The 25905-nt window shown below is 37.6% G+C and overlaps 1 protein-coding gene across 3 annotated transcripts in view; it reads left to right on the top strand.

Annotated features, from left to right (window-relative positions):
• The window catches only part of SLC25A13 (solute carrier family 25 member 13), a 200423-nt gene that overhangs the window by 172173 nt on the left and 2345 nt on the right, over positions 1 to 25905 (top strand). For all 3 annotated transcript variants that reach the window (XM_032760934.2, XM_032760937.2, XM_058424494.1), the window contains 2 exons: positions 1303 to 1443; positions 16578 to 16716. In XM_032760934.2, coding sequence (XP_032616825.1) covers positions 1303 to 1443; positions 16578 to 16716 — 280 coding nt within the window. The remainder of the gene's footprint in view (positions 1 to 1302; positions 1444 to 16577; positions 16717 to 25905) is intronic.

Consider the following 25905-nt stretch of genomic DNA (forward strand, 5'->3'; position numbering starts at 1 on the left):
ACATTACACATATTAGGTAAACTGTGTATAGGTGTTTATTTTTCTTTATGGAAGTAACACATGATCTATATAGAAAAAATTTCAAATACATTAAAAAAAAAAAAAGGAAAAGAAAGATATTTGTAATCCCACCACTTCAGAAGCACCACCTCGGTGTATTTCTTCTACATGGTGGTAGGGGATGGCGGGGGAAATGTGTACCAGTATTTTAAACATATGAGCATTTTTACTTAAAAGTATATATTGAACATTTTTCACTGTTGACTGCATAGTGTCTCCATGCATGAACGTACTCAAATTCATTTAACCCATCCCTTACCATTAGATATTTATGTTGTTTCTAATTTTTCTTTCCTGCTTTTATAAATAGTACTTCAAAGGCCATCCTTGTAGCTAGTTCTAATTAGCACAGTATAGTTTGGATGATATAAAAATTTCATATATCTGTGACAAGGAATAACAAGTTGAAGTACAGTAAGAAAGAATGTAATTGCTTGTGATAAATATAGGCTTAGCTTCAAAATAGCTAGCTTAAAATTTCTCTTACGTGTACTTTAAAGATTTCACTGATGATCTTGGAGGTGAGGTATCTAGCCATTGCTGGAATGAAATAACATACAATGTTCAAAGTTTGGTTGGTAATTGACTTAGTGCATATTTTTGCTACTTTCACATACCATTTATCTCATATGAAAAGAGCAATTCTGTACACAAGTAATACATAAATAAAAATTATAAGAATATGCAACTCCATAAAATGAGATTTGATAATCGATTTGAGTTTTTAAGAGAAAAAAATAACTTTCATCTAAGTTTACGTGTTCGCTGGCAGTTTTTGAATCATTGCCAGAATCATGAAATTCATCATTCAAGAGCCTCCTAGTCCCCCTTCTATTCTGTGTCTCCTCATTTGGATACGATCTGTGTCTCCTCATTTGGATACGAATGCTTTTCATTTTATTACTGCCTTTGTGCCCTTGGCTTTGAGTCCTGTGGTGGCAGTTGTTTGTGCTTCAAGGAGCATTTGTAATTTCAATGTGAGGACTTGGGGAGGTCAACAGAAATCTCTGGTCTTTGCCCTCCTTCAGCCTCCACATTAAGGACGCAGGGCTTCTTCCTAGACAGTAACTGTATTTTAATTCATACTTGTAATCCCTAACCATTTTGATTGATGGGTCAAGGGCTGAAACTGCATCCTCTTGAGGACAGAATATTCTTATCCTTGAGAATAATCATTCATCTCTTCCTGACCCACCTTACCATTTCTTTGCTTTGATTCTAAATCTTTTTTGTTCTTTTTAGGCTGGAGGCTCCCAGGTGATTTTCACAAATCCTTTAGAAATCGTCAAGATCCGTTTGCAAGTGGCGGGAGAAATCACCACTGGTCCCCGAGTCAGTGCTCTGTCTGTCGTGCGGGACCTGGGGTTCTTTGGGATCTACAAGGTAACTTTTTTTTTTAGTCATTTATTTGATTACTTTCTCATCTCCTAATGTAGAAACTATTTCTTCAACATGAAATCCGTTTTTTTTGTTGTTGTTGTTGTTTTTTTTTTTTACATTTCTACACCTGGAGAAGATGTTCTACCCAAGCTGCAGAGGCACCTTCATGCCAGTTAGAAGGAGGTGCCCTGTCCTGCCATCTGCCAAAAAACTATCCTCATCAATACACAAATCTAGAATGACTATGATAGGAATCGTGCCCTCTAGAGTTGTTCAGTGCAGCTCTTTGCAGCAATACTGGCTAGAACTTTATTTGGATTTGTTATTGATACGCTGAGTTCAGTTCAAGGAGAAACCTGTATCATAATTTATTTTCTGATCCTATACATATGGTACGATCCATGTTTTCTCTATATATATATGCCTTGTCTTAATTATGATAAATCTTAATCATTTTTCATTTAGAAAATGTTTTTTCAGAATGATTACAAAACCAAACTTCTAGAGGATTCTTGAAATTTGTTATTCATACTGCTCTACCAAAAAGATATGATGGAATTTACTAGAACTGTCTGCCTATATGCCAACCTATAAGGCTTTATCGAACACAAAGTATACACAAGTTTTCAATGAAGAATTTTTTTAAAAAACATTTTACGCTAGCTTGACTAAGTAAACCTTTAGGGATATGGGAGAAAAATAAAATGTCTACTTAAGATAGTTTCATTTATTTACACAGAAATGTACACAGTCACATTATATAAAATTAATACTGCTTTGTTTCTATAAACACATATCAAGAAATATTAAAATTATTCATGAATTTTGAATCAGCGTCTTGATCTCCATTTAACCCACTTTTTAGGTCATCTGTTGGCATGGTTTTGCAGAATACATTGTCTTCATTTTTATCCCAAGCTTTGTAATTTGAAGCATTTTTGACTTTTATGTACGATATGGTTCCTGCAAATTTTATCCCATAGACACATAATATTAAAACAGTCAATTTCTTTTTTCCTATTCCCAGTTAATCCTGAATGGATATAACTGGTGCCCATAATGTAACAACTTACTATACTGCTGGAGTAAACTTGAAATGACTTGTTTTAACATTTGACACAGTATTTGTGAGATCCTCCTCCCAGAAATACTTTTTTACTCTTTTCTTTCTAACCTGAGTTTTGCAAATGACCTCAGTAAACATCCAGAATTAGTAATAATTGTGGCTGTCTCAGGAGAATCTGCCTTCCCCGAATGGTACTCTGCTTCTCCAGGTCAAGTGATTGGAAAGAGTACTCCATGATCTGAGACTTTGTGAAGATCAAATATAAAGTGATACCCTCTTTTCTGGGATTAATTTTAGCAGGGGAAAATTTTGCCTTATATTTAGGCATATGTGGTACTTAGGAATAAACCTGCTGATTTTTTAAGTAGAACTTAAAATGCTCAATCTGTGATTCTACAATGTAACACAATGTTCTATAGCTATTTTGCTTACCAATTTATTACCCAGCTGTAAAAAATAAACACTGTTGTCATGAGGCATAGCATTGATCAATTTGAAGAAAAATCATCTTTTCTAAATTTTTAGGCTCTTGCAGTCTGTAATATGATGTAGCAGCATGTCATTTTGACAAGATGCCAGGAGTCTTTCAATGGGTTGTCTGGTAAAAAGCACTTAGGTACTATGGCAGTGACTGTTATCGAAATGTCTACATGAGTAAAATGGTAGGAACTTGTTTGCTGATACAGAAACAGAGACTGTTAAACTACCTGCAAATGATACAATACTGGGACTTAGTGCTTTTCATCTTCACATTATTTAATAATCTTAATCCCCTTTAACACTTCTTGGAAGTAGTTGGTATCCTGATTTTGTAGTTCAGGTGAATAGAGGCTGCCAACCATGGTTTCTGAGCTGAAATTGAGGCTCAGAAGTTTCTTGTTTCCACTTTTGTGCTAAAATTGCTTTCCTGAAATGAGCAGGATTGCTCAAGTTTGAGCAAGAGAACTCTCCCATATGAAGTTAGTTTAATTACTAGTCTAGTAGTTTAATCTAGTTCAGAAGCATTCCACAGAGCTTGGTGCTCCCTTCCAAAATGCTGTTTTTGGTGTACTGGTAATTACCAAGAAAATCAGTAATGTTTTGAGCTTCTGGAACCTTGATTTTGTTGCAAGAAAGTGACCTAGTAATCTCTATCTTCCTGTATCAGCTCAGTATCAGCTACATTCAGAGACCGGGAGTCAGGATTTCATTCAGCAGATGTTGACCTCTGTGGTTTGGTCTCCTTTCAGTCTGATTAGCTCTTGTATTACAAGTCTAGTTGGTCCTCATTTATATTTTCCCACCATTCTGTCTTGGGCTTTGTTTCTTGTGAACCTCTCTTCTCCAGCCCCACCCCACTTCACCTTTACGTGGTCAGACATCACAGCAGGTTAAGATCCATCTTTCTAGGGAGCATCACAGCATTAGCATTGCTTTGTAGTTTAATGTGTTTTTGTTTCAGGATAGCACTTTTTAGTAATAAAGCTTTTCTGTTTCTAGTCCTGGTTGGCTAGAAAAATGCAAATGACTAGGAGTGACCTCACACAGTACTTTTAAACCTGGTATGTGTCCCTCCAGGTGGGTCTTTTAAAAAGAAGAACCACTGTCCTAGATTTAGTTGAGACAGGTAATCTTCCTCCTTCCCTCTGTTCTTTTGTTTCTGTTGTTAACATTACAATGCCAGACCCAAGAAGGGTGAGTGGTTGGCTCTGTCTGTGTGTTTAGGCCTGCTGAGCTTTAACCTTACCTAAATTGGAAAATCAGGCTTTCTGTTTTTCTTCTGTATTGACTTGCAAAATAAGCAAACTATTCTGACTTCCCAGTAAGTGGCAGTTAGAATACTTGCTTTAGAAATACATTTGCAACTGAAAAAAAAGTGGAAAACGGTAAACATTTTGCATTCCTAAAGTAAGAAATAGTTTAGCACAAATATAGTAAACAATGTAAATAAAGCCCCCCTCTAAAATGCTAACATTTAGAGAGATTTAGTTATAGCACAGAGGATGTAGGTGATCGAAGTGAAGGCAGCATAATTAATTGCCTTTGAAAGAGCTATTTGAATGTAATGTAGCTAAGAAAACAAATCTGCAATGTCTACTTTTTACAAAGAATTATGAGAATATATTTCCGTTTCCCTGCATAACTTCTGTTTTGTTGCATAAACCCCTGGAGCATAAAAATAAAAGTCAAATAAACTTAACGTAAAAAAGAAAGTTGTATCCATCTACTTTTGAACATTACCTTTTCCGTATGAGCTGTCAGAGCATTAATGAGGGGACAAATTATACTTTAGGAATGGAATGAAACTTATCATTTAACAGTAAATGGCAGCACAGCTAATTAGGCCAAAACGATGCTTCGTTAGGAAGCAGTGGAACCGTCCATGTCTCTTTTTGAGTACAAAACATGGTCAGTGAAGCAATGACAGCTGGGATCCATCAAGCACTGTTGAAAAGTTTTCAAATTCTATAATCACAAATTAAACCTTGACTCTACCTTGGAAGGTCACTTAGGAATATGGACTCTGTCTGCAGTGTTCTAATCAAAGGCATTGGTTTTTTCCACTGCATTTGACAGTATTCAAATATATTTTTATCCATATACATAAATGTTGTATACATGTGTTCATTTATAATGTGTGTATAAATGATTCAATGGAGCTATTGTTCATAAACACAGAAAGCAAGTTATGATATATCAGTACATTCTTGTTCTGCCAGTTATCTCAAAGAGAGATTGATTTTTTTTAGTTTAAAAAGTAAAATATAATTTATAAAAATCAAGTAATTTAGAAAGGTGTATGAAGAAAAGTAAAATTATCTCTCTACCCTTTACTGCTCCATTCTCTTCAAAGGATAGCCACTGCTCAAGATTTTATATTAATATATCCTTAAAAAAAGAAAAACTTTCTGCTCAGATTAGTATTCTCTTTCAAAAATTTTACCAGTATCAGCATCCGAAAAGTATGTATGTTTTCAATAGCAAAGACATAGAATCACCCTAGGTTACCATTAACAAGAGATTGGATAAGGAAAATGTGGAAACTACACACAATAGAGTACTAGACAACCATAAAAAAGAACTAAATTATATCCTTTGCAGCAACATGGATGCAGCTGGAGGCCACTATCCTAAGCAAATCAATGCAGAAACAGAAAACCAGATATCACATTTTCACTTGTAAGTTGGAACTAAACCTTGGGTACACATGGGCACAAAGACACCAACAGGAGGAAGGGAAAGAGGAAAGGAGGAAAGAGCTGAAAAACTTCCTTTCAGGTACTCTGCTCAGTACCTAGCTGACAGGATTAATAGAAGCCCAAACCTCAGCATCACGCAATATATCCTTGTAGCAAACCTGTATATGTAACCCCTGAATCTAAAATTAAAATGAAAGGAGAATATTTTACTTTTCTTAAGTAAAATTGTGTTTTAACACAAATAGAATCTTTTCAAACACAATATATCTTAAAGCTCTTTCCTCATTTTATTTAATAACTATAAATTTTTTTGTTTAACTGTTTCCTGTTGATGAATATTTATGTTTCTAGTTTGAAGATATTACAAGCAATGCCATGGTGATTATCCCTATGTATATTTTGACATACTTTTGTGATTGTTTAGAAAAGATAAATTCCTAGCATTGAAGTCGTTAGGTCAAAGGACATGTGCACTTTTTAGTGTTAATAGATTTTATCCAGTTTTATCAGTTTATCCCTTTTTTCTTGGTAACATGTAAGTACTCATAAGATTAATTCTTCAGTTTATCATCTTTTAAAAACTTGTATTAAAACCTAAAGTATAATAATAAAATAAAAGGAAACAGAAAGAAAAGATTGCTAAATTAAAAAAAAAAAAAAACTTGTATTTTTATGTGCTCACAGCCGGACCCGAAGGAAGCAATTGTTTAGTCTACTTTGAGGACACATTGCCATTCTAGTTTTCTGATACCCAGGGACATGCTGTGGTTTTACAACCAGCCTAGTGGTAGTTCTCATCCATCCATTTCTACTTTTATCCTTCATCTGAGCGTCTGTGAAAGCCTCTTCAGGGCTTTCTTTATTTTGACTCTTGACTCTCCTAAATCCACCGTTGCCACAGCAGCCATAGTGATCCATTTAAAATGTAAATCATATTAATTCACTCACTCAACACACTCACTGAGAGCTTACTGTGTGCCAGGCACTGTTCCAGCCTTTAGGAGATGGCTGTTTAAAGCCAAGTCCCTGCTTACAGTATATTGGGTAGGACAGGGCAACTATCAAGGAAACAAAGATACGGCCGGGCATGGTGCCTTACGTCTGTAATCTTAGTATTTCAGGAGGCCAGGGCAATCTCTTAATGCCAGGAGTTCAAGACTAGCCTAGGCAAGACACCATCCCTACAAAAATAAATGTAAGTTAGCAGGGCATGGTGGTGCACATCTGTAGTCCCAGCTACGTGGGAGACTGAGACGGGAGAATCACTTGAACCCAGGAGTTCGAGGCTGCAGTGAGCTATATGATTGTACTACCGCACTCTAGCCCTAGCAACAGAGTGAGACGCTGTGTCTAAAAAAAAAAAGAAAGAAAGGAATACACAAAATGAATATGACATCAGCTGGTGCTACCGTGAAGAAAAAGAAGCTGATTTAAAAAATGAGCAAAGGACTTGAATAGATATTTCTCCAAAGAAGACATACCAATGGCCAACACGTATGTGAAAAAAGGATGTAAAAAATTTTCAACATCACTAATCATCAGGGAAATGCAAATCATAACTACAACGAGATAGCACTTCATACCTGTTAGGATAGATATTATCAAAAAAACAAAAGATAAGCAACGGTGAGGTTGTGGAGAAATTGAAATCTTTGGTGGTAGGCCAGGCGCAGTGCCTCACGCCTGTAATCCCAGCACTGTGGGAGACCAAGGCAGGCAGATCACGAGGTCAGGATATCAAGACCATCCTGGCTAACACGGTGAAACCTTGTCTCTACTAAAAATACAAAAAATTAGCCGGGCATGGTGGCACGTGCCTATAGTTCCAGCTACTTGGGAGGCTGAGGCAGGAGAATCGCTTGAACCCGGGAGGTGGAGGTTGCAGTGAGCTGAGATCGTGCCACTGCACTCCAGCCTGGGTGACAGAGGGAGACTCCGTCTCAAAAAAAAAAAAAAAAAAAAAAAGGAGATCCTTGGTGGTAGAAATGTAAAGTGGTACAGTCTGTGGAAAGCAGGATGGAGTTTTCTCAAAAAGTTAAAATAGAACTACTATATGATCCAGCAATCCCACTTCTGGGTGTACATCCAGAAGAATAGAAATCAGATATCTGAAGGAGATATCTGGACTACCAGGTTCATTGCAACATTATTACAATAGACAAGCTATGAAACAACCCAAATGTCTATCAACAAAGGAATGAATAAAGAAAATATGGTATATTATAGCCTTAAAAAGGAAAGATATCCTGCTTTTGCAATGAGATGGATAAGCCTGGAAGACATTATATTAAGTGAAATAAGGCAGTCACAGAACTTCAAATACTGCATGATTCTATTCATATGAGTTATCTAAGTGTACATTTCTTGATGTATGAGAGAGAGTGACCAAGTCTTTTCACAAATATACCAACATCAAAAATTGAAATAAGTAAATAAATAAATAAAAATGTTGTGCCTTACTCCTGATGGACTTTTATTCTCTCATTTAAGGAAGGATTTTTAGAAATTTAAGGAGAGGGTATCAAGTATACCTCAAGGAGTCAGGTTTTGTATCTAATGTGTGTGAACATTTGAAAAATACTACAGGTCATGTAATGTCCATAATCTCTTCTTAAAGGCTATATTAGACAAAAACTGGAAAAAAAAAGAACTTTTAAAAAACAATTTCAAATTTTATTTTACATTGGAGGGAACATGTGCAGGTTTGTTGCACAGGTATATTGCATGATGCTGGGATTTGGGATATGAATGATTCAGTTACCCAGGTAGTGAGCATAATACCCAACACTTAGTTTGAAAAAAAGTATTTTTCTTTTTACGAAACTTCCTGTCCCTGTGCTTCAGATGACTCATTGACTTGTCTGTAGAAAGAGGATAATAATCGTAGGATCGTTGTGTGGATTTACTAAAATAATGCATGTAAAGCATATAAGATAGAGTTGAGCACATAGTACACATGATGTGTTAGTTGTTATCAACTTTTCATTATTGAGTGTCAACTAAGGGATTCTTGCAGGAATACCTAGTTTCTTCCACATTATTCCAGTCCTGGGTAATTTCCAATGCTGTGTGGTCAATAACCTCTCTAGGCCAGGTCTTCTGCTTTGGACTTTAGAATAGCAAATTAAAAGGAGATGGCTTAAAAAATATTATTTTTATAAAACAATGCCCAGAGGAATTGAGTGTACTAAAGACACCAGAAAAAAAGGATTCCTTAAAGTAACAGCAAATGATCAATTTCTTTTAACCATTCTTTTATTCTTTCACCAAATGTATATTGAGTGCTAACACTATTAGATGCTAGAGTACCAAAGATGTGTACAGTATCATTGCCTTAAAAGTGATCTACGTTAAGGGGCAAGAGAAGAGAAACATATAATTCTAGTGCTAGCACTTTGGGGGCGCAGGAATTCAAGACCAGCCTGGGCAACATAGTGAGACCTCATCTCTACAAAAAAAATATTTTTTTTAATTAGCTAGACATGGTGTCATGCACCTATAGTCCCAGCTACTTGGGAGGTTGAGGTGGGAAGATCACTTGAGCCCAGGAAGTCAAGGCTGCAGTGAGCCATGATTGCACCACTGCACTCTAACCTAAGTGATAGAGCAAGACTCTGTTTCAAAAAAAAAAAAAAGAAAAAGAAAAAAGTGCAACAAATTGCACGTGTAGGATAATTGAAAATAATCCAGACTAGACACATCAGAGGAAAACTGCTGAACACCAGAGCTAGAGAGAAGCTCTTAAGTGGCCAGAGAAAAAAAGTCAATTTGCCTTCAAAGGGGTAGCAGTTGAACTGACAGCTAACCTAAAAATGGCAACAGTGGAAGCCAGAAGACAGTTGAACAGGGGTGTCTTCAGTATGTGGAGGGAAAAAACCTTTCAACCTAGACTTGTATACCCTGTAAAAATTGCTTTTAAGAACAAGGGTAAAGATATTTTTTAGACTAGCAAAACTCAGAAGGTGTATCACCAGTAGAACCTTAATGAAGGAAATTCTAGAAAGTGATCCCAGGTAGAGATGTGACAGGAATGAATAGCAAAAAAAGTGGTAAATGTTTAGTCTTGTTAAAAGTAAAACTTCAGCCAAATTAAGGGAGTTTAATTGCACAATGAATGATTTGTGAATCAGGCAGCCCCTAGAATCACAGCAGATTCAGAAAGACTCTAGTGCAGCCACGTGGTGGAAGCAAATTAATCAACAAAAAAGGGAAGTGACATACAGAAACTGGAAGTGAGGTACAGAAACAACTGGTTTGGTTACAGCTCAGTATTTGCCTTATTTGAACACAGTTTGAACACTGAGCAGTGTATGAGTGGTTGAAGTATGGCTGCTGGAATTGGCCAAGACTTAGCTGTTGTTACAGATGCATACTGCTAAGTCAGGTTTTCAGTGCTGTCTACGTATTAAGTTAGGTTGTAGTTCGTCCACAAGGACTCAGATATAGAAGTATGGAGTCCTTCTCAGGCCATATTTAGTTCACTTTAACAGTCTAAATAACATTGCCATAATTTAAATATACATATAATTTAAGCAATATTAAGCTATTTGAAATGCTTAATATTTGTGAAGCCAGAATTAAAGTGCATATTGATAAAATGGGGATACTTTTAAGTAGTCTAAAGTACAAATATTTCACAGAAGGAAGGAAAAGAAAGACTACAGTAAGTTCTGTATGCATGTTAAAACTGTCAGAGTAAACAGACTAGAAATAAACTTTACATCTTCTAAGCAGGTGATGAAGCAGAGGGAAGGGAGAAAAATGATGAGAGGAAGGCATGAAAGGAAAGGAAAGAATAATTGAAAAGGTCGGGGCTGGGTGCAGTGGCTCACGCCTGTAATCCCAGCACTTTGAGAGGCTGAGGTGGGCAGATCACAAGGTCAAAAGATCAAGACCATCCTGGCCAACATGTTGAAACCCCATCTCTACTAAAAATACAAAACTTTGCTGGGCATGGTGTTGCATGCCTGTAGTCCCAGCTACTTGGGAGGCTGAGACAGGAGAATTGCTTGAACTAGAGGTAGAGGGTTGCAGTGAGCCAAGATTGCACCACTGCATTCCAGCACTGTCTCAAATAATAATAATAATAAAGAAATAAAGAAAAGGTGGAACATGTTTTACAGATGAGCTTTGTGAAGGTGACATGACTAGCAGCTTCAGGACTAAAATTCCATGTGATAACATTCCTTTGTACCATGTCTAGGGTTTTCAGTCCATCTCAGTGATGAGCATTGTTGATGGCAAAGCAATGTACAATACTAGAACAATAGAGAACTAGTACTGGCACAAGCAGCATTTCCTACAAGAAACCCAGAGTTGTCAAGATGATTTTGTTAGAATTGCAATGAAATTAAGGAGAACCCATATCCCTAAAGTCCCTGGGCTAAGGAAGCCCAGTAATGGTCATTCATATTTTATATTCAAATTGAAGTAATTTCCATGTTCACTGATATCAAGTCTTCAAATGTTGGCTGGCTATTTGGTTTTAACACAAGTGACACAATCACATAATAGGTGTTGGCACCATTGCTATTTCTCAGCAAGACACTGAAACTCACCCTCCTCAAATCTCAGCCATGTAGGTGGGCTCTAACCGTCCTTTGACTGGGCTGGAGAGGCACTGCCAAGCTGTGTATCTAAGGGTTAACTTGCTTGGGGGAAGCCAAGAGGAATGCTAAGGGATCAAGTCATGACATGCTGTCCATTGTTTGTAGCTCCGGGATCAAAATATATAATTATACATGCCAAATAAATTCTAAACCTGTAAGGTAGGAAAAGAGGGCTGGGTGGCTCTGACGACAGGTGCCAGAAGCATTGAATAACCTTCTCAGACAAGGTGCACCACTGTTGTCTTGAATGCTGCAGGGTCCCCAGTCTGGCATTTTCCCCGTGCTAGACAATGTGCATTCACTGCTGGAGTCTCTGTTAAGCCTCCGTCTCCCAGACCTGCTGGCTCCTGGTGCCTGGCCCGACACAGAGGTGCCTTTGTGAGTGTAATTACCTTTCCTTGTGTTAGAAATAGTCTGTTTAGAGCTGTGTTTGCAGGTACAGCTAGAATAAGCAGGAATTAGCATGCGAAAAGACCTGCCCTGGCCCTGACTTCTTTATCAGCACCATCCTTCAGGACTGGTTTTTTCCCCACTTTGGATTGATTGGGCAGATGGTTTACCATCCAAGATGAAGAGTTTTAAAAGAAGAAAAAGAGACATCGGAAATTGCTGTGCATGTGCGACAGCATGCGTGCGAGAGAAAGAGAGATACAAATCCTGTTGTGTTATATCTATTGACAGTTTCATGCCAGGCAGAGCTGGTAAAATAAACGTGAGTGGACGATCCTAGCAACTTGAGAACTGATTAAAGCTTCCTTGGGCTTTCAGCACAGTGTCCACATCAAAAAGGCATGAGAAGCAAAGTAAATGATTCTTTTGCCATGATGATGCTGCCGCCAGAATCTCTAAGCTTGTCTAATTGGCCTGTGTCAATTGTGGACTATTAACTTGAAGTTCAGTGAGGCCTACCCTTAAAGAAGCTTTTCTGGATCTTAAATAGAATGATGATGGAGAGACTTTAGCATGATATATAATTGGAATGGAGGCAGAGTTGATAATTAAACTAGATCTGAGTTTTTTTTCCAGTTTATAACATAGGTCTACCCTGAGATGATTTTTGTTGTCCCTGTCTGGATATTAGTGTGCCTTTTATTTAAAAAGAAAAACTCAATAGTTTCTCATCTTTAGAGAGATTAGATGATTGTATTTTGCATTTATTAATTTTCCCCAAGTGATTGTAGTATATACTGAGGAAATTCAGGACCAATCAGAGAATGTTTTAAGGGCAGAGCTGCCTAGAAAACCAGTAAAAAAAATAAAATAAATAAAATAAAAAGAATAAAAAACCCAAAGCAGGAAAATGTGGGGATTTTCTTATATGGCAGGAATGTTTAAATATTTTTTTTAAGTGGCACACCTTTGTAACTTATTAATTCTTAAATGGCCAAAGTAATATTTTTGTGTTGCTGATGCAGGCTCTAGGGCAGCATGGAATGTTTCCCTTTGTTATAAAGTTGCCTGTTCAGAATGGCTGATCACTTGGTAAAAATTATACTTGGGACAAGTAGAATTCAAGTCAAACAGGTTTATATTTTGCTGTAGTACTGGAGAATGGGTGTTCACCACAAAGTGAAGGATTTATCAAGGAATCCGGGAGAGAAACATTTTCACCCTTAGAACTTTTAAGTCTTTTTAACATCCTGCTTCCCTTTTCATTGTGCAAGAGCAACAGGTCAGTTATTGCCTAAGGCAGTCTTACAAATTGGCACCTGCCTTTATGCCTAAGACCTAAAGGAAGTGGTGGGGAAAAAGAGGCCAGGGAAATTTAATAAGTCTGTGTCTTTCCTTGGGAATTGGTCTTTGATGCCTGGGGTGCAAGAGAGGTGAAGGGCTGCCTCCTGACGCAACTGGGAGAGGTATTTTCTGCAGAGAGACACCAGAGCAGGTGCTAGGAGAGGCAGAGAGACACAGCTGTCAGGTGAACACGTTTGTGTCCCTTAATGTTTGTAATGCAGTGGATACCTTACAAGGACTTTCACACGTATTACTTCATTCATTCCTAAAGTTTCAGTTGTCCCAGTCACCTGAAGAAGGTGGCCTTTGCTATTTTTGACAGGTGAGGAAGGTTAAGAGCTTGATTTCTACAAGTGCTCATCACATGGCTGGGGTGACAGGATGATCACACCAGCTGGAAGTTCTTTTGCTTCCTTGACTTCCATTTCTTCCTTTTTCTCAGGTAATCAGACACCAAAGACGTCTTGCATATCCTAACATTTGTTCTAGTCTGCGTAAACACTTTGACCACATTGCTTGATTCCTGGAAAATGAAATACAACCCATTTCTAGGCATTTTTCCTTTAGTATTGCAATTCTACCCTTTCCTCAGAGTTATATATATATATATATATATATATATATATATATATATATAAAATTGTATGTTTGGTTTTTGATCAAGCCATTTTTCATCTCAGCCATGTAGAGTTGTTTTCCAACATCTCTTGAAGTACATCTCACATCTCTTGTAGATGCCTTTGTAATAGGGATACATGATTTACTGTCATGATTTCAGGAAAGGAAGAAGAAAGAGGCTCTCAGAAGGTGGAACACTCAGTGGGTCCTTCTTCAGAAAATCCAACTGATTCTTCATGCGCCTTTATTCTTCCTTTGCTTCAGGGATGTTTATAATTTCGGGTCATGTCTTCCCATGGCCTTCTGATCATATTGAAGCCACATAGCATAAGACAGGTTAATCTGCTTCTCTTTCTCCCCTCGCCCCCTTTTTTTAAACTTTAATGTTTCAGTACAAAATTAGTGACTGTTTCCTTCTACGTTTTGTTACATCCCCAACAAATAATATATCTTTGTTTGAAAAGCTAAAAGTGGCCAGGCGCAGTGGCTCAATGCCTGTAATCCCAGCACTTTGGGAGGCCAAAGCGGGTGAATCACCTGAGATCAGGAGTTGGAGACCAGCCTGCCCAACGTGGTGAAACCCCGTCTCTACTAAAAATACAAAAAATTAGCTGGGCATGGTGGCAGGCACCTGTAGTCCCAGCTACTCAGGAGGCTGAAGTAGCAGAATCGCTTGAACCAGGGAGGCGGAAGTTGCAGTGAGCTGAGATCACACCACTGCACTCCAGCCTGGGCAACTCGGGCAACAAAGCGAAACTCCATATCAAAAAAAACAACAACAACAAATGAGAGAAAAGCTAAAAGTTTGGTTTTAGTTTCTGATATATTTTTCCAAGAAATAATGTTCTTTTAATTTTTATTTTTTATTTATTTATGTTTTTTATTAAGATGGAGTCTTACTCTGTTGCCCTGGCTGGAGTGCAGTGGCGTGATCTCAGCTCACTACAACCTCCACCTCCTGGGTTCAAGCGATTCTTCTGCCTCAGCCTCCCGAGTAGCTGGGATTAAAGTGATGTTCATTTGAGTTGACTATTTGGTGTCTAATTTGAGTATCTTCTGGACTGAATCTACATGTGGATGAATAGCTAGCAACACTTACAAGAAGGCTTGGGGCAAAAAGGGAAAAGGAAGGAAAAACAGAAACTAAACGCTGATATTGTTACCCTTATACAATAACAGCCCGAATTATAACTTTTTAAAAAACTAGTTGTAAGAAAAGGATTGGATGTTACACACAATTATTAACATTATACTGTATGTTTTCCCTTTGAAAGAGCTGGGAGAAGTGGAAAAAACTCTTAAGAGTCTTGAGTTTTGGACTTCTCTCTGGAACTACCTCCAGGGTGCCCTCTGAACAAGCCAAGGGCATAGCCCTCAGTAAATGCACAGTTGATAGATTACCCATCCAGGACGATAGATTACCTGTCCAGGACGTTAGTTTGTACGTGCCTAAAATGAGTAGCTTGGGTGTGGTGGATATTGTGATTCTTAATTTTAATTAGACATCTAACACTTTGGGGGTGGAAAAGATACAGAAGTCTGAGCTGGTTGGCAGTACATGAGGTAGATGAGTGCTTCTCTGAATACCTGTACACACAGAGTGAACAGAGACATGCTTACACATCCATGGGTAAGTTGACTGAGAAGAGCCAACATGACAGAATCCAGATTTCAAGCATTTGTTCTGGTTGGCAGGATGAGCCAAAGTAGGGTGCAACTTAATAGGATTAAATCTGATGTCCTGCCTGTGTTACTTGTGTGAGGCAACTAATTAAGTTATAGTAGACTTGAGTTAATGGTAATTCATATGAAAAAGACTAAGGGTTTTATTACCCACAAGCTCAGTTTGAGTCAGGAGTGAAATGTGGGTGTCAGGAAAATCAAGGCTATAGTAACAGATACGTACTGTTAAAGAACTTTGACAGTTTGGAGCATCAGACAGAAATACCCAAGATCCAGCATTACTAGGCCTCAGTAAATGTCACTGGGTGTGGCTAGATCTGTTGACTCTGGCTGGATTCATTATTTTCTTTTGGGAATCGCTGTATTTGGTGGAAATTTTTAGTTATTAGAAATCTGTTAAATAAATGGTATTAAATCATTACATGTTGAAAAGTGATGATTTCCTTCCCATTCACCCTACCCAAAACACAATATATGTGTTGTGGTTTTCATTATAATATATCATATTTCTGGGCACTCATCAGTTCGCGGGGCCTCTGCATGGCATTATGTTGGCAACAGAAACTATTTGTTGAAGACTTTGCTGTAGGAACTGATTGTTCTACACACAGCTCTAAAATGTATCCAAATTATTGTGAATATTTCAGGCTTTAGAGCAGGCATTTATCAATGTTTCATAAACCCTGGGTGGCAGGTAAGTAAGCATATAAGAAAATTAGAAGGATCCGTGAACCCCCGAAAAGATATAATTTTTTATGTATGTGTAATTTCTTTCTGGGAAACAGTCCAAACAGTACAAAAAGCAAACTCCTTTTCCCCCCACCTTTATAATTTGTCTACTTCCTAGTGTGTAAACAAAGAGGCATCTTGACTGCTGTTACCCATCTTTGGTGAAACCAGAGAACAGATCTTCCTTGAAATGCCAGTGACTTGCCACCAGTAGGGATTTAAAAGGATGTCACAGGCAGAGTTCCAAAAAGGTTTTAATTGAAGTCCTAGCATTAGAATAAATGAGAACTGCCCTCCTCCCCTCACAGCACACAACAAAACTAGTTTTTGTTTTAAAAACAAAGTTTAGATTTATTACTTGCAGAATTTGGGTTATTTTTTTCTGTTCCCCTTTCAATGTGTGAGTGCAAATTTGGTCTTCTCCAGGAATATTTTGTTCTGAGGTGAGTTCCAGAGAAGCTTGATCTCCTCAATGGGATATGTGTTTCATGTGGTTTTTCTTCCTTTGCAAATGTGCAGGGTGCCAAAGCATGCTTTCTGCGGGACATTCCTTTCTCGGCCATCTACTTTCCGTGCTATGCTCATGTGAAGGCTTCCTTTGCAAATGAAGATGGGCAGGTTAGCCCAGGAAGCTTGCTCTTAGCTGGTGCCATAGCTGGTGAGTGTCCCCCATGGAGTTCTCTTACTTCTCCGACCCTTGCTGCCCCCATTCCCTAGCTGCATGCTACTACATTGAAATTTTTTTGCTGATAGTTCTTGACAGGGTATGTGTGAGTTCGCTAGAGATTGAGCTACTGAAAAAAAGGGAAAAAATTAATCTTCATTCTGGCAGATGAGATTATTAGACAAGCTTAATTTCTTAACTCTAGAAAAGGCTCATTAAATATTGGCTTATTTTGTGGTATTGTGGAACTCCAATTCAAGTTCCATATCATTTCATAGTCTCACTTCATAGCATAAGAATAACTGTTTAGCCGGGAGTTTTTAAAGATTTGAATACGTTTATCTTAAACATGTCTAAACAAAATAGTGCATAAAAGCCTGTCCAGAACTTAAACAATAGTTGGAGAAAAGAAATGTAGTAGAACCAGAAAAGACCTGGGCCAATTAGAGACACCTGTTTCCTCCCTGTGTTATGGGAGGATGGTGGTAATTAAATCATAGATGGAAATAACTATCTTCTTTTTTTCAGTGCTCCATTGAAAACATCGATAGAAAATAATTAGCCATGCCAGGGATCAATTCACTTTTTGATGCTCCTTCTTGTCAAGGGTCCCTAAGAGCAGGAACAGTCTGGATTAGCTCTCCAAGTGGTGACATTTAATAAGTTAACAAACCCTAAGGCAGTCACAGGATGCCTGGATCCAAACATTTTTGATACCTGTGCTATTCTCATCAGATATGTAACTAGAGTCTCCATGCTTTTCTCAAAGATAGCATAAGAACAACTCCCAGCTTTGAGAAGTTGTTTGCTGTTTTGTGCACACCCCACCTACCCTGGCTGCAGCCTGGGGAACCCCTGGATGCAGGAATCTGTGTAGCTCCTCCTTAATTCTTAGTTAATCCTTTTCCTTCAAAGGCAGTGATATTGGTATATGAGGCAGGGCTACTGTTTCCTGGCTGCTTAGAAACCTCAGTTGTGTTAGTAGCAGTGATACCACCGTATCTAGAGCAAGAGATCATGATTTCAGGACTTGAGTATAAAATTCCCAATTTTAATTCCAGCTTGACTCATGGTGGCCTATATGTAATTTCTTATATATCTGTAAATGAGAAAATGTTTTGAACCAAAGGGTTATAATTGATTTCAAATTATTTACTTGCAATAAGGTAGGACCTAATGAGAATAACTAAGTACCACTTATTAATGTGTGACCTTGAGCAAGTTACTTCACTTCTTGTAAGCTTTGGTTTCCTCAGCTATAAATGGAGATCACAACTGCACCTACTACAGAGGGTGTATGAGGCTCAAATGAGAGGATCCATGTGAAAGACTTGGCATAGTTCTTAGCTAAAATGCTCAATAACCATTTCCCAAGTGTTACATTGAATCCAAAAGAATCTGTCTGTAAATCACTCCAAAAAATAAGTTGTGAAATTAGAAGTTAAGTAGTAGAGCTCAGATCAAGGTCTAGGACTCTTTCCTAAGCCTCATTTTCCTCACACCATAAAAATACCATCTTTAACTCTTTTCTTGGAGAAGACAGGTACCCAGAAACGATTCTGTCTCTGGGGAGGTAATCCATTCTACCAGAGCTATAGAAATGACTGGTGAGATTTTGTTTCATTTAAGGTTTATTTTTCTCCTTTTTTTATGATTTTGAAAGTAATATTACTCATTATAAAATATTTGAAAAGTACTAGAACAGGCAAATAACAAAAATAGTATTCATTATTTCACTACTCTAATTGCTATTTAACATTTTTACTCATTTTTTCCATTCGGGTTTTTCACAGAGCTGTAATCACACTTTGTATAGATAGTTTTCACTTAAGGTTGTATCTTAAGCATTGTTACCCATCATGGCAAAGTAGTTAATGACATGTGCCTGTGGGGTCAGACTACCAAGGTTCAAATTCCAGTGTTTCCACTCTGTGTGAACCACACAAGTTATTCATTCCCTCTCTGCCATTTCTCCATCTGTATTTGGAGGTAAGAATAGTCTTACCTTAAAAGATTATTATGAGGATTAAGTGAGTTAATAGATGTAAAGATTTAAAATAGTACCTGATATATAGTAAGTATTCAAAAATGTTCCATAATAGTAATTTTATTACATATTATTTAAAACTTTCTGAACATAGTTTCTAATTGCTGCATCTTATGTATTTCTCAATTTTAGATACTTTAATTTTTTCCAAAAAATTTTAAATAGCTAGTAGTATGCTTTTTCCCCTATTTTGAATCAGTTATTATTATTTTTTTTTTAAGAGAAATAGATTATCTGAAGTGAGTTTGTTGGTAAAAAGCATGGTTGTTTTTCGGCCACTGACCCATTATTCTTGAGAATTTGAAGTAGTTGACATCCCTATGGTGATGTTAGTTCAGCCCTCTTGCCATCCTGTTGTCTTTATAAATGCCTTCTGTATTCGTTATCTATTACTGCATGCCAAATTCCCTCAAAACTTAGTCAGCTTAACACAACTAATATTTATTTTCTCACATTTTCTGTGAGTCAGGAAATAGGTGTGGGGTAGGAGCAGCTCACTGGGTGCCTCTGGCACCAGGTCTATCATGAAGTCGTAGTCACAATGGCAGCCAGGCTTGACTGACATTGGAGAAGCCACTTTCAAGATGGCTCAATGACATAGCTGTTGACAGGAGGCCTCAGTCCCTTGTCATGTGGGCCTCTCCATTGGTCAGCTTGGATACCCTCACAACATGGCAGCTAGATTCCCCAGAGCAAAGTCTGAGAGAGAGAGAGAGAGAGAGCAAGGCAGAAGCTGCAGTGTCTTCTATGACCTCACCTCAAGATGATAGAGAAGCAGAGGCGTGAATGTCACAAGGGTGCAGATCTTTGAGGGCCATTTTGGAAACTGGCTGCCACACTTACTATAGAGCATTGACTTTTATTATTATTATTATTATTATTATACTTTAAGTTCCGGGATACATGTGCAGAAGGTGCAGGTTTGTTACATAGTTATACAAGTGCTATGGTGGTTTGCTGCACGCATCAAGCCATCATCTAGGTTTTAAGCCCCGCATGCATTAGGTATTTGTCTTAAAGAGCATTGACTTTCCTATTATTATCCACCTTCCTCCTGATCCCCCATTTCTGGTAAAATGGGAAAATACCGAGTTTGCCCTGTTGATTTTAGTCTTCAAAGAGTGAATAAGCTATAAAGCTTAATGGTCTTTGTGTATTCTACAAAACTATAAAAACTGTGTAATGTGAAGTAAGCTACTTTCTTAATTTAATAACAGATATCAGAAGCCAGTGGTCAATGTCATAATTAGCATTCCAATTAAAGTTAGGAATAAGACAAGGATGTCTCTCTCATCTTTGTTATTCAGCCATATTTTGGAGGTTCCTGTCAGCATGGTAAAATAAAATAAAAGGCATAAATAAAAGAAGAAGCAGTCATTATTTATAAATGATTATTTACCTGAAAATCAAAATTAAAATGTCTAAGAAGTATATTACAATTAGGAAAAAAAAGATTAGTAATGCATTTTGTTATAAACATAAAAAATATATATCCAGTGAGCAGGAGTGTTGTCATGGGGTGAGCAGGGCTGAGTGTGGAACCTTGCTGAGATGCTCAGGCAGAGCTGAGTTCAGTGTGGAGAAGGGCGAGAAGACTTGTCAGAAGTGTGCCCCATGCAACCCCAAGAAGGGCAGTGAGCAAGCACAAAAGTGCACTAATCCTGAATGGGCTGTTGGGTGGAGGACGGATCAGGCCCCCACATTCCCTTTGTGGTTGCCAAGAAGAGCAAAGGCATTTCTTAGGGAGAGGATACATGGTATTCAGAGAATCCCAGAAAGTATTTAATAGGAGAAAAGCTTCTTTCAAAATACAAAAGTCCTCCTTTTTAGATGGAGTTTCAGGCAACTACAATGAATAATTGTTGGCCTCTAACTTATAAAACAAAAATGTCTCATAGCTATTTTTATGTGTACCATATTTAAATTGATCACTTATACATAAAATATTTTTTGCTGAACATCAGTCTATTATAAATAATATAGACCTGTGATTAAATGAATATGACCACGCTTTCTATGTTTAGATAATCATTTCAGTTATTCAGTAATGTTATCTCACTTTTTTCTTTCCAAAAATTTGATTACCCTTGAGGTTAGATTGTTTTAGTAATATGTAGCTTTTTAGCAAAAGTAGTTATTGGTATCCTCACCTAGAGAATTTTGGGTTTTGGTGTTTTTGTTTTTGTTTTGTTCATATATCTAGTTATAAACTGGGACTACATTTAAATACTGGAACATCTACTCCCTTATTTCACAAGATAGAACAAGACTAACCAGTATTTGAATTCATGTTCATTGGCCAAAGTACATCAGCTTTGTCAGAAAGTGAAGACCGAAGCAAGGATCCTGAAATTAAGAGATCAAATTCTAATTCTCTATAATTAACATGGTGCTTTATCATTAATGAAGGGCATTTCAATATGCCTTATGAATGATATCAAATAAAATATATCTAATACTACTCAAATTTTATAGAATGCTCTATCATACCAGATGATTTTTATCAGAGTGATAAGATAGAGGAACAAGTCAAACTGTAACGATGGTCTCACCTTTGAATTAATTAGCTTGAGATTAAGTTGTAATATAGAAATACCTTTAAAAGCTGTTCCAGTACACAGAAGTGGAAATGTGTTATACATGTGTGATCATGATGCTTTTGCAAACATTAGATTGTGATTATGAGAAAAGTGCTGTTGGTACAAATTTGTTAATTATGTGGACATAAAGCTTAAGGTATAATAGTTTAAAACCAGTCCTTAAACCCTTAAAAAAAGTAATGAAGAAATTGAATTAAGACAACAGACTGAGCATATTCATCCATCTCTCCTGTCTTCCCAAATACCTTAAAATGTCAGGAAATGCATTTTTAAAAAATTCTTTATTGGCACTAGAAAATGCTAATCTGGCCCTCAGCAGAAAGGAAATAGCCATATTGACTCTGAACTGGACTGAGAGATGCCACAGTCCCAAACAGCAAGAGAAACTACCTCTAATGCAAGAGCAGAACTGGAGAATGTTAACCTTTGAGTGAAGAATAGAATGCCTAGAGTGGAGGTGGAGGTTTTAGGGTAAATCATTAACATGAGTTAGGGAACTGTACTTTCTTCAGGATTGCCAGGCTTGGAGCTCTCTCCTGGTTTTCATATGGAGCTTCAGGAGACAGTTGTATCCAAGTTAAAAGCTCAGAGCTCAATTTTAAAGAGACCACTTCCCTAAAGAGGTTAAATGTAAGGAATGGACAGAAAGCAGGGCAGGACTTAAGGTAATTCAAGACTTCTACCATAGATGCAGGAAAAAATAAAGTGATGGAAGCTTTTCTCAAGAAGAATTAAGAATTTAAAATAAATTCTTCTACCCCCACAGTGAAGCTCCCTACATTTCAGCAGTTTAGAAGGTCCACACCCTGCCAGCATATCCTAACCCCTTGCACCCAGTTACACAAAGCCCATAGACCCTCCCATTCAGGAGAGAGACCTGTGGGTGAAGCATACCTAGAATATGGTAGAAGTCACCCACAATATTTGTATATAATACTAATCAGCCTATCCTTTGAACTTGAATAATATCAATAGACAGCCAGAGATCCCCAGCTGTGAAGGAGCAACAAAGGAAGTGAACAGAAGAATTAGAGAGAAAACAGGCAATTCAGGGGACAGAAGACAACTTTTAAGAACTATAATTAATTAACATAATTAATTAGAGTCCTCAGAGAGATTAGAAAGAAATAATCAGTAAAGAAGCTTTCTTGAATAGTAATAAAAGAACTGCCATAATTAAATATCGAGCGTTAGTTCTGAATGATATAATAGATATGATCAAAGACCAAATTTAGACATCTGGAAAATAAAGACATGCAAAAAAAAAAAAAAAAACCCTCTAGAATGTAATGTGTAGCAATAATATAGAGATAGAAAATGAGAGAAAATTTAAGATACAGGTAGAATTAATCTTGGAAATCTAACATCTGTTTCATAGGAGTTCCCTAGGGAAAAGTAATAAGAAAAAGGAGAATAGAAAATGAATCAATAGAAGATTGACTTCTAATCTTCTAATCTGTAATACTGGATACTTTCAAAATCCCAAGGAAAGGATGCCTTGAGTCGTAATTATGTTCCTGGTCACACTAACACTCAGGAGGGGGAAGGCAAAACTAAAGTTAGTTTTTCACATTCAAGGACTCAAAGCTTTCTTCCCCACAGACCTTCTCTGAAGCAATTAAAAAGTGAATTTAAGGGCCCAGTGCGGTAGCTCATGCCTGTAATTCCAGCACTTTGGGAGGCCGAGGTGGGCAGATTACCTGAGGTCAGGAGTTCGAGACCAGCCTGGTCAACATGGTGAAACCCTGTCTCTACTACTAAAAATACAAAAAATAGCCAGGCATGCTGGTGCACACCTGTAATCCCATCTACTCAGGAGGCTGAGGCAGGAGAATCACTTGAGCCTAGGAGGCGGAGATTGCAGTTAGCCAAGATCGTGCCCAGCCCCAGCCTGGGCATCAAGAGCAAAACTCTGTCTCAAAAAAAAAAAAAAAAAAAAGTGAATTTAAGAAGGAGGAAAATGTGGGATATATGAAACAGCAAATAAAAGTTAAACCTGTGGTAGGTCTCCATTATTGCTGACTTTGGTATATGTATTCATGCAAGAATGGTTGGTTTTTGGGAGACTGATAAATGAAAGGAAGGACAAAAGTGCCAGTGCGCCAAAGTCCTCCCCTTGCTGGAGGATGCAAATGCTAATTAATTGCACCTGTTGTAAATGTAAACCTATATAACAAATGCATGTAACGTTTAAATATATTTAGTCAGGGAAGTGATAGGGATCAAAAGGGAAATAACTGGAAGCAGAGAAAATAGCAAATATAGGATGGCAGAAATAAGTCTAATAGTCACAAGCACTGTAAGTGAATTCAGTACCCCTAGTAATAACAAACACTTTAAGATGAGTTTTGAAAGAAAATCTAGTCATATGAAGTTTCAGAAAACAGTGACATCGAAAGATTGAAAGACAGCTGATTGAAAAATATGTACCAGGCAAATATCAAGAATAAGCAAGTAGCAATATTAATGCCATACTGAATGGAATTCAGGGTTTTAAAAAAGCGTTCAGAAGCACACAGGCATATTTTATAAAAGATAAAATTCACTATGACGATGCCATCAATTTCTATGTAATATCAATATATAATGTCATCTCTCAGCTTAAAAGTATGAAGAAAATGTGATATTTTCTCATACCTGATGAAAAACTTTATCACACTGCTTTTAGAAGCTGACATATTAAGTAGATAATATAGATAGAGATGCAAAGGGGATTTGGAAAACAGCCTTGATCCAAAATAAATAGATATTAACCTTTGTATTCAATAAAAAGAAAAGCACTTTCCTTATAAATATAAATGAGATATTTATAAAAATTAACAATGACTTGTGCCCTAAAGCTGTATTTTGCCAGTCATGTTTTCTTTTTGTTGTAAATTATATTCTACTCTAGCTGGGCTCCCTTTGAAGACTTGTAATTTTTTAATTGGTTGAGACGTGCCCCAAGTTACTCCTGTCACGGAGGTGGTGGACGGCCCCTGGGTCTCTGTGTTTGTCTTGTCATTGAAGAATCAGGCAGGCTGCCAGTCCCTTTCCTGCTGAGGGACCTAGAGGAAGCATCTCTGTTTCCCAGTCTCCTCTTGCTCCCCTGTCTTTAGGAATAGAGAAAATTCAGACCACTTGATCAGCATTGTCTTAGCCGTTTGGAATCCAGAAGAGAGCAGGCAGATCTACCAGATGTCCCTGCCAACCCTGGCCCCCAAAATCAACAGCTCTCTGGTGGCCAAGTTCTTGCCAGTGTCTGCTGCTTTCCCGGCCTTGCTTTAGGGCAGCCTGGTGCAAGTTCTCCAGGTTAACTTAGCAAATCCTCACACTGGAAATCTCCTGTTCACTAAGATGTCCAAAATTCCTTTTAGGCCTTGCCAGATACCTGCTTAGGAGAAACTGGAGCTGACAATGGAGTTGATGGGAGTTATGTTCAAGTTGCCATATTCCAGCATTCGCCACAACTCCTATCAGTTTTGCCAGGCAACTTACTAGGTGGCATATACGTTTCTTTTGACATTTTTGTATTCCACTAATCAGTGGCTTTCATACCTGCTCCCTCCACCCCCAGTACCTCTGTTTTCATAACAAAGAACAGTTTATGAAAATTACCCTAGCCAAAGGGAACTTTTTGCCCATTTTATTGCTTGTATGTCTTTCACAGTCACACTCTGACATGCCTGCCCACCATTGCAAGGCGGCTTTTATTGCATGTCTAAAGCAGGCTGTCTTGCTAAACTCTTTCTAAACCAGGAAGTAAAACAAAATCGGTGGTGTGAACACAGTGGGTTTCTAAGCATTTTTCTTGTTTCCTTCCATTATGTTGGAGTATAAATTCCTGGCCCAAAGTTAAAATAATTCCTACAAATGAATAGGAATTTCAGTATGACTTATCCAGTGAAGCACTGGATATAAAGTGAGCTTTTTGCATGCAGAATTGTGATGTATTTTATAAAACCTCTTGAGATTAATGTTTGAGGAGCTAGGGAAAGATGGAAGAGATACTCCTTCAGTAATATAAATGCAAGCATGCAGTATGCAGATTTACACCCCCCTTCCAACTCACTGTAACTTTAAAGCTGTCTGTTAGACGGATGAAATGTAGTTGTGAGCCAGACCATGTTGGTTTGGACAGAAATTCTTACAGAATTATTAAGCCTTAAAAAAAGCAAAGGAGATTTATGCATCTGCATTTGACCAATTTGGTTTGGAATAAGTTCATAATGGAAAAGTAATAAAACCATAAGAGACAGTGTCTTCTGAGTACAGTCTCGCTTTTAAAAAATCCAAACATGCACTGCCCTATTTTGGATACAGTGACTGTAGAAAAATTTCCCATTGGTAACTTTGGGAGGGTTTTCTGTTGTTGTTGTTGTTCCTTTTTCATTGATTATCAGCCAGTATAAATTTTAAGCTTTCTGTCAAATATTTTTCTGGAGATGTCAATCTTAGGGAAAAGAAATCCTAAAGTGTTATCTGTAGGAGTCTCCTCCCAGTTTCACCCCTCTCCCCGAAACCTCCACCTCCCACCCCCCAACACACACACAGTGT

This window comes from Hylobates moloch, unplaced genomic scaffold (genome assembly GCF_009828535.3).
Source record: "Hylobates moloch isolate HMO894 unplaced genomic scaffold, HMol_V3 SCAFFOLD_1, whole genome shotgun sequence".
In the NCBI taxonomy this organism is placed as follows: domain Eukaryota; kingdom Metazoa; phylum Chordata; class Mammalia; order Primates; family Hylobatidae; genus Hylobates; species Hylobates moloch.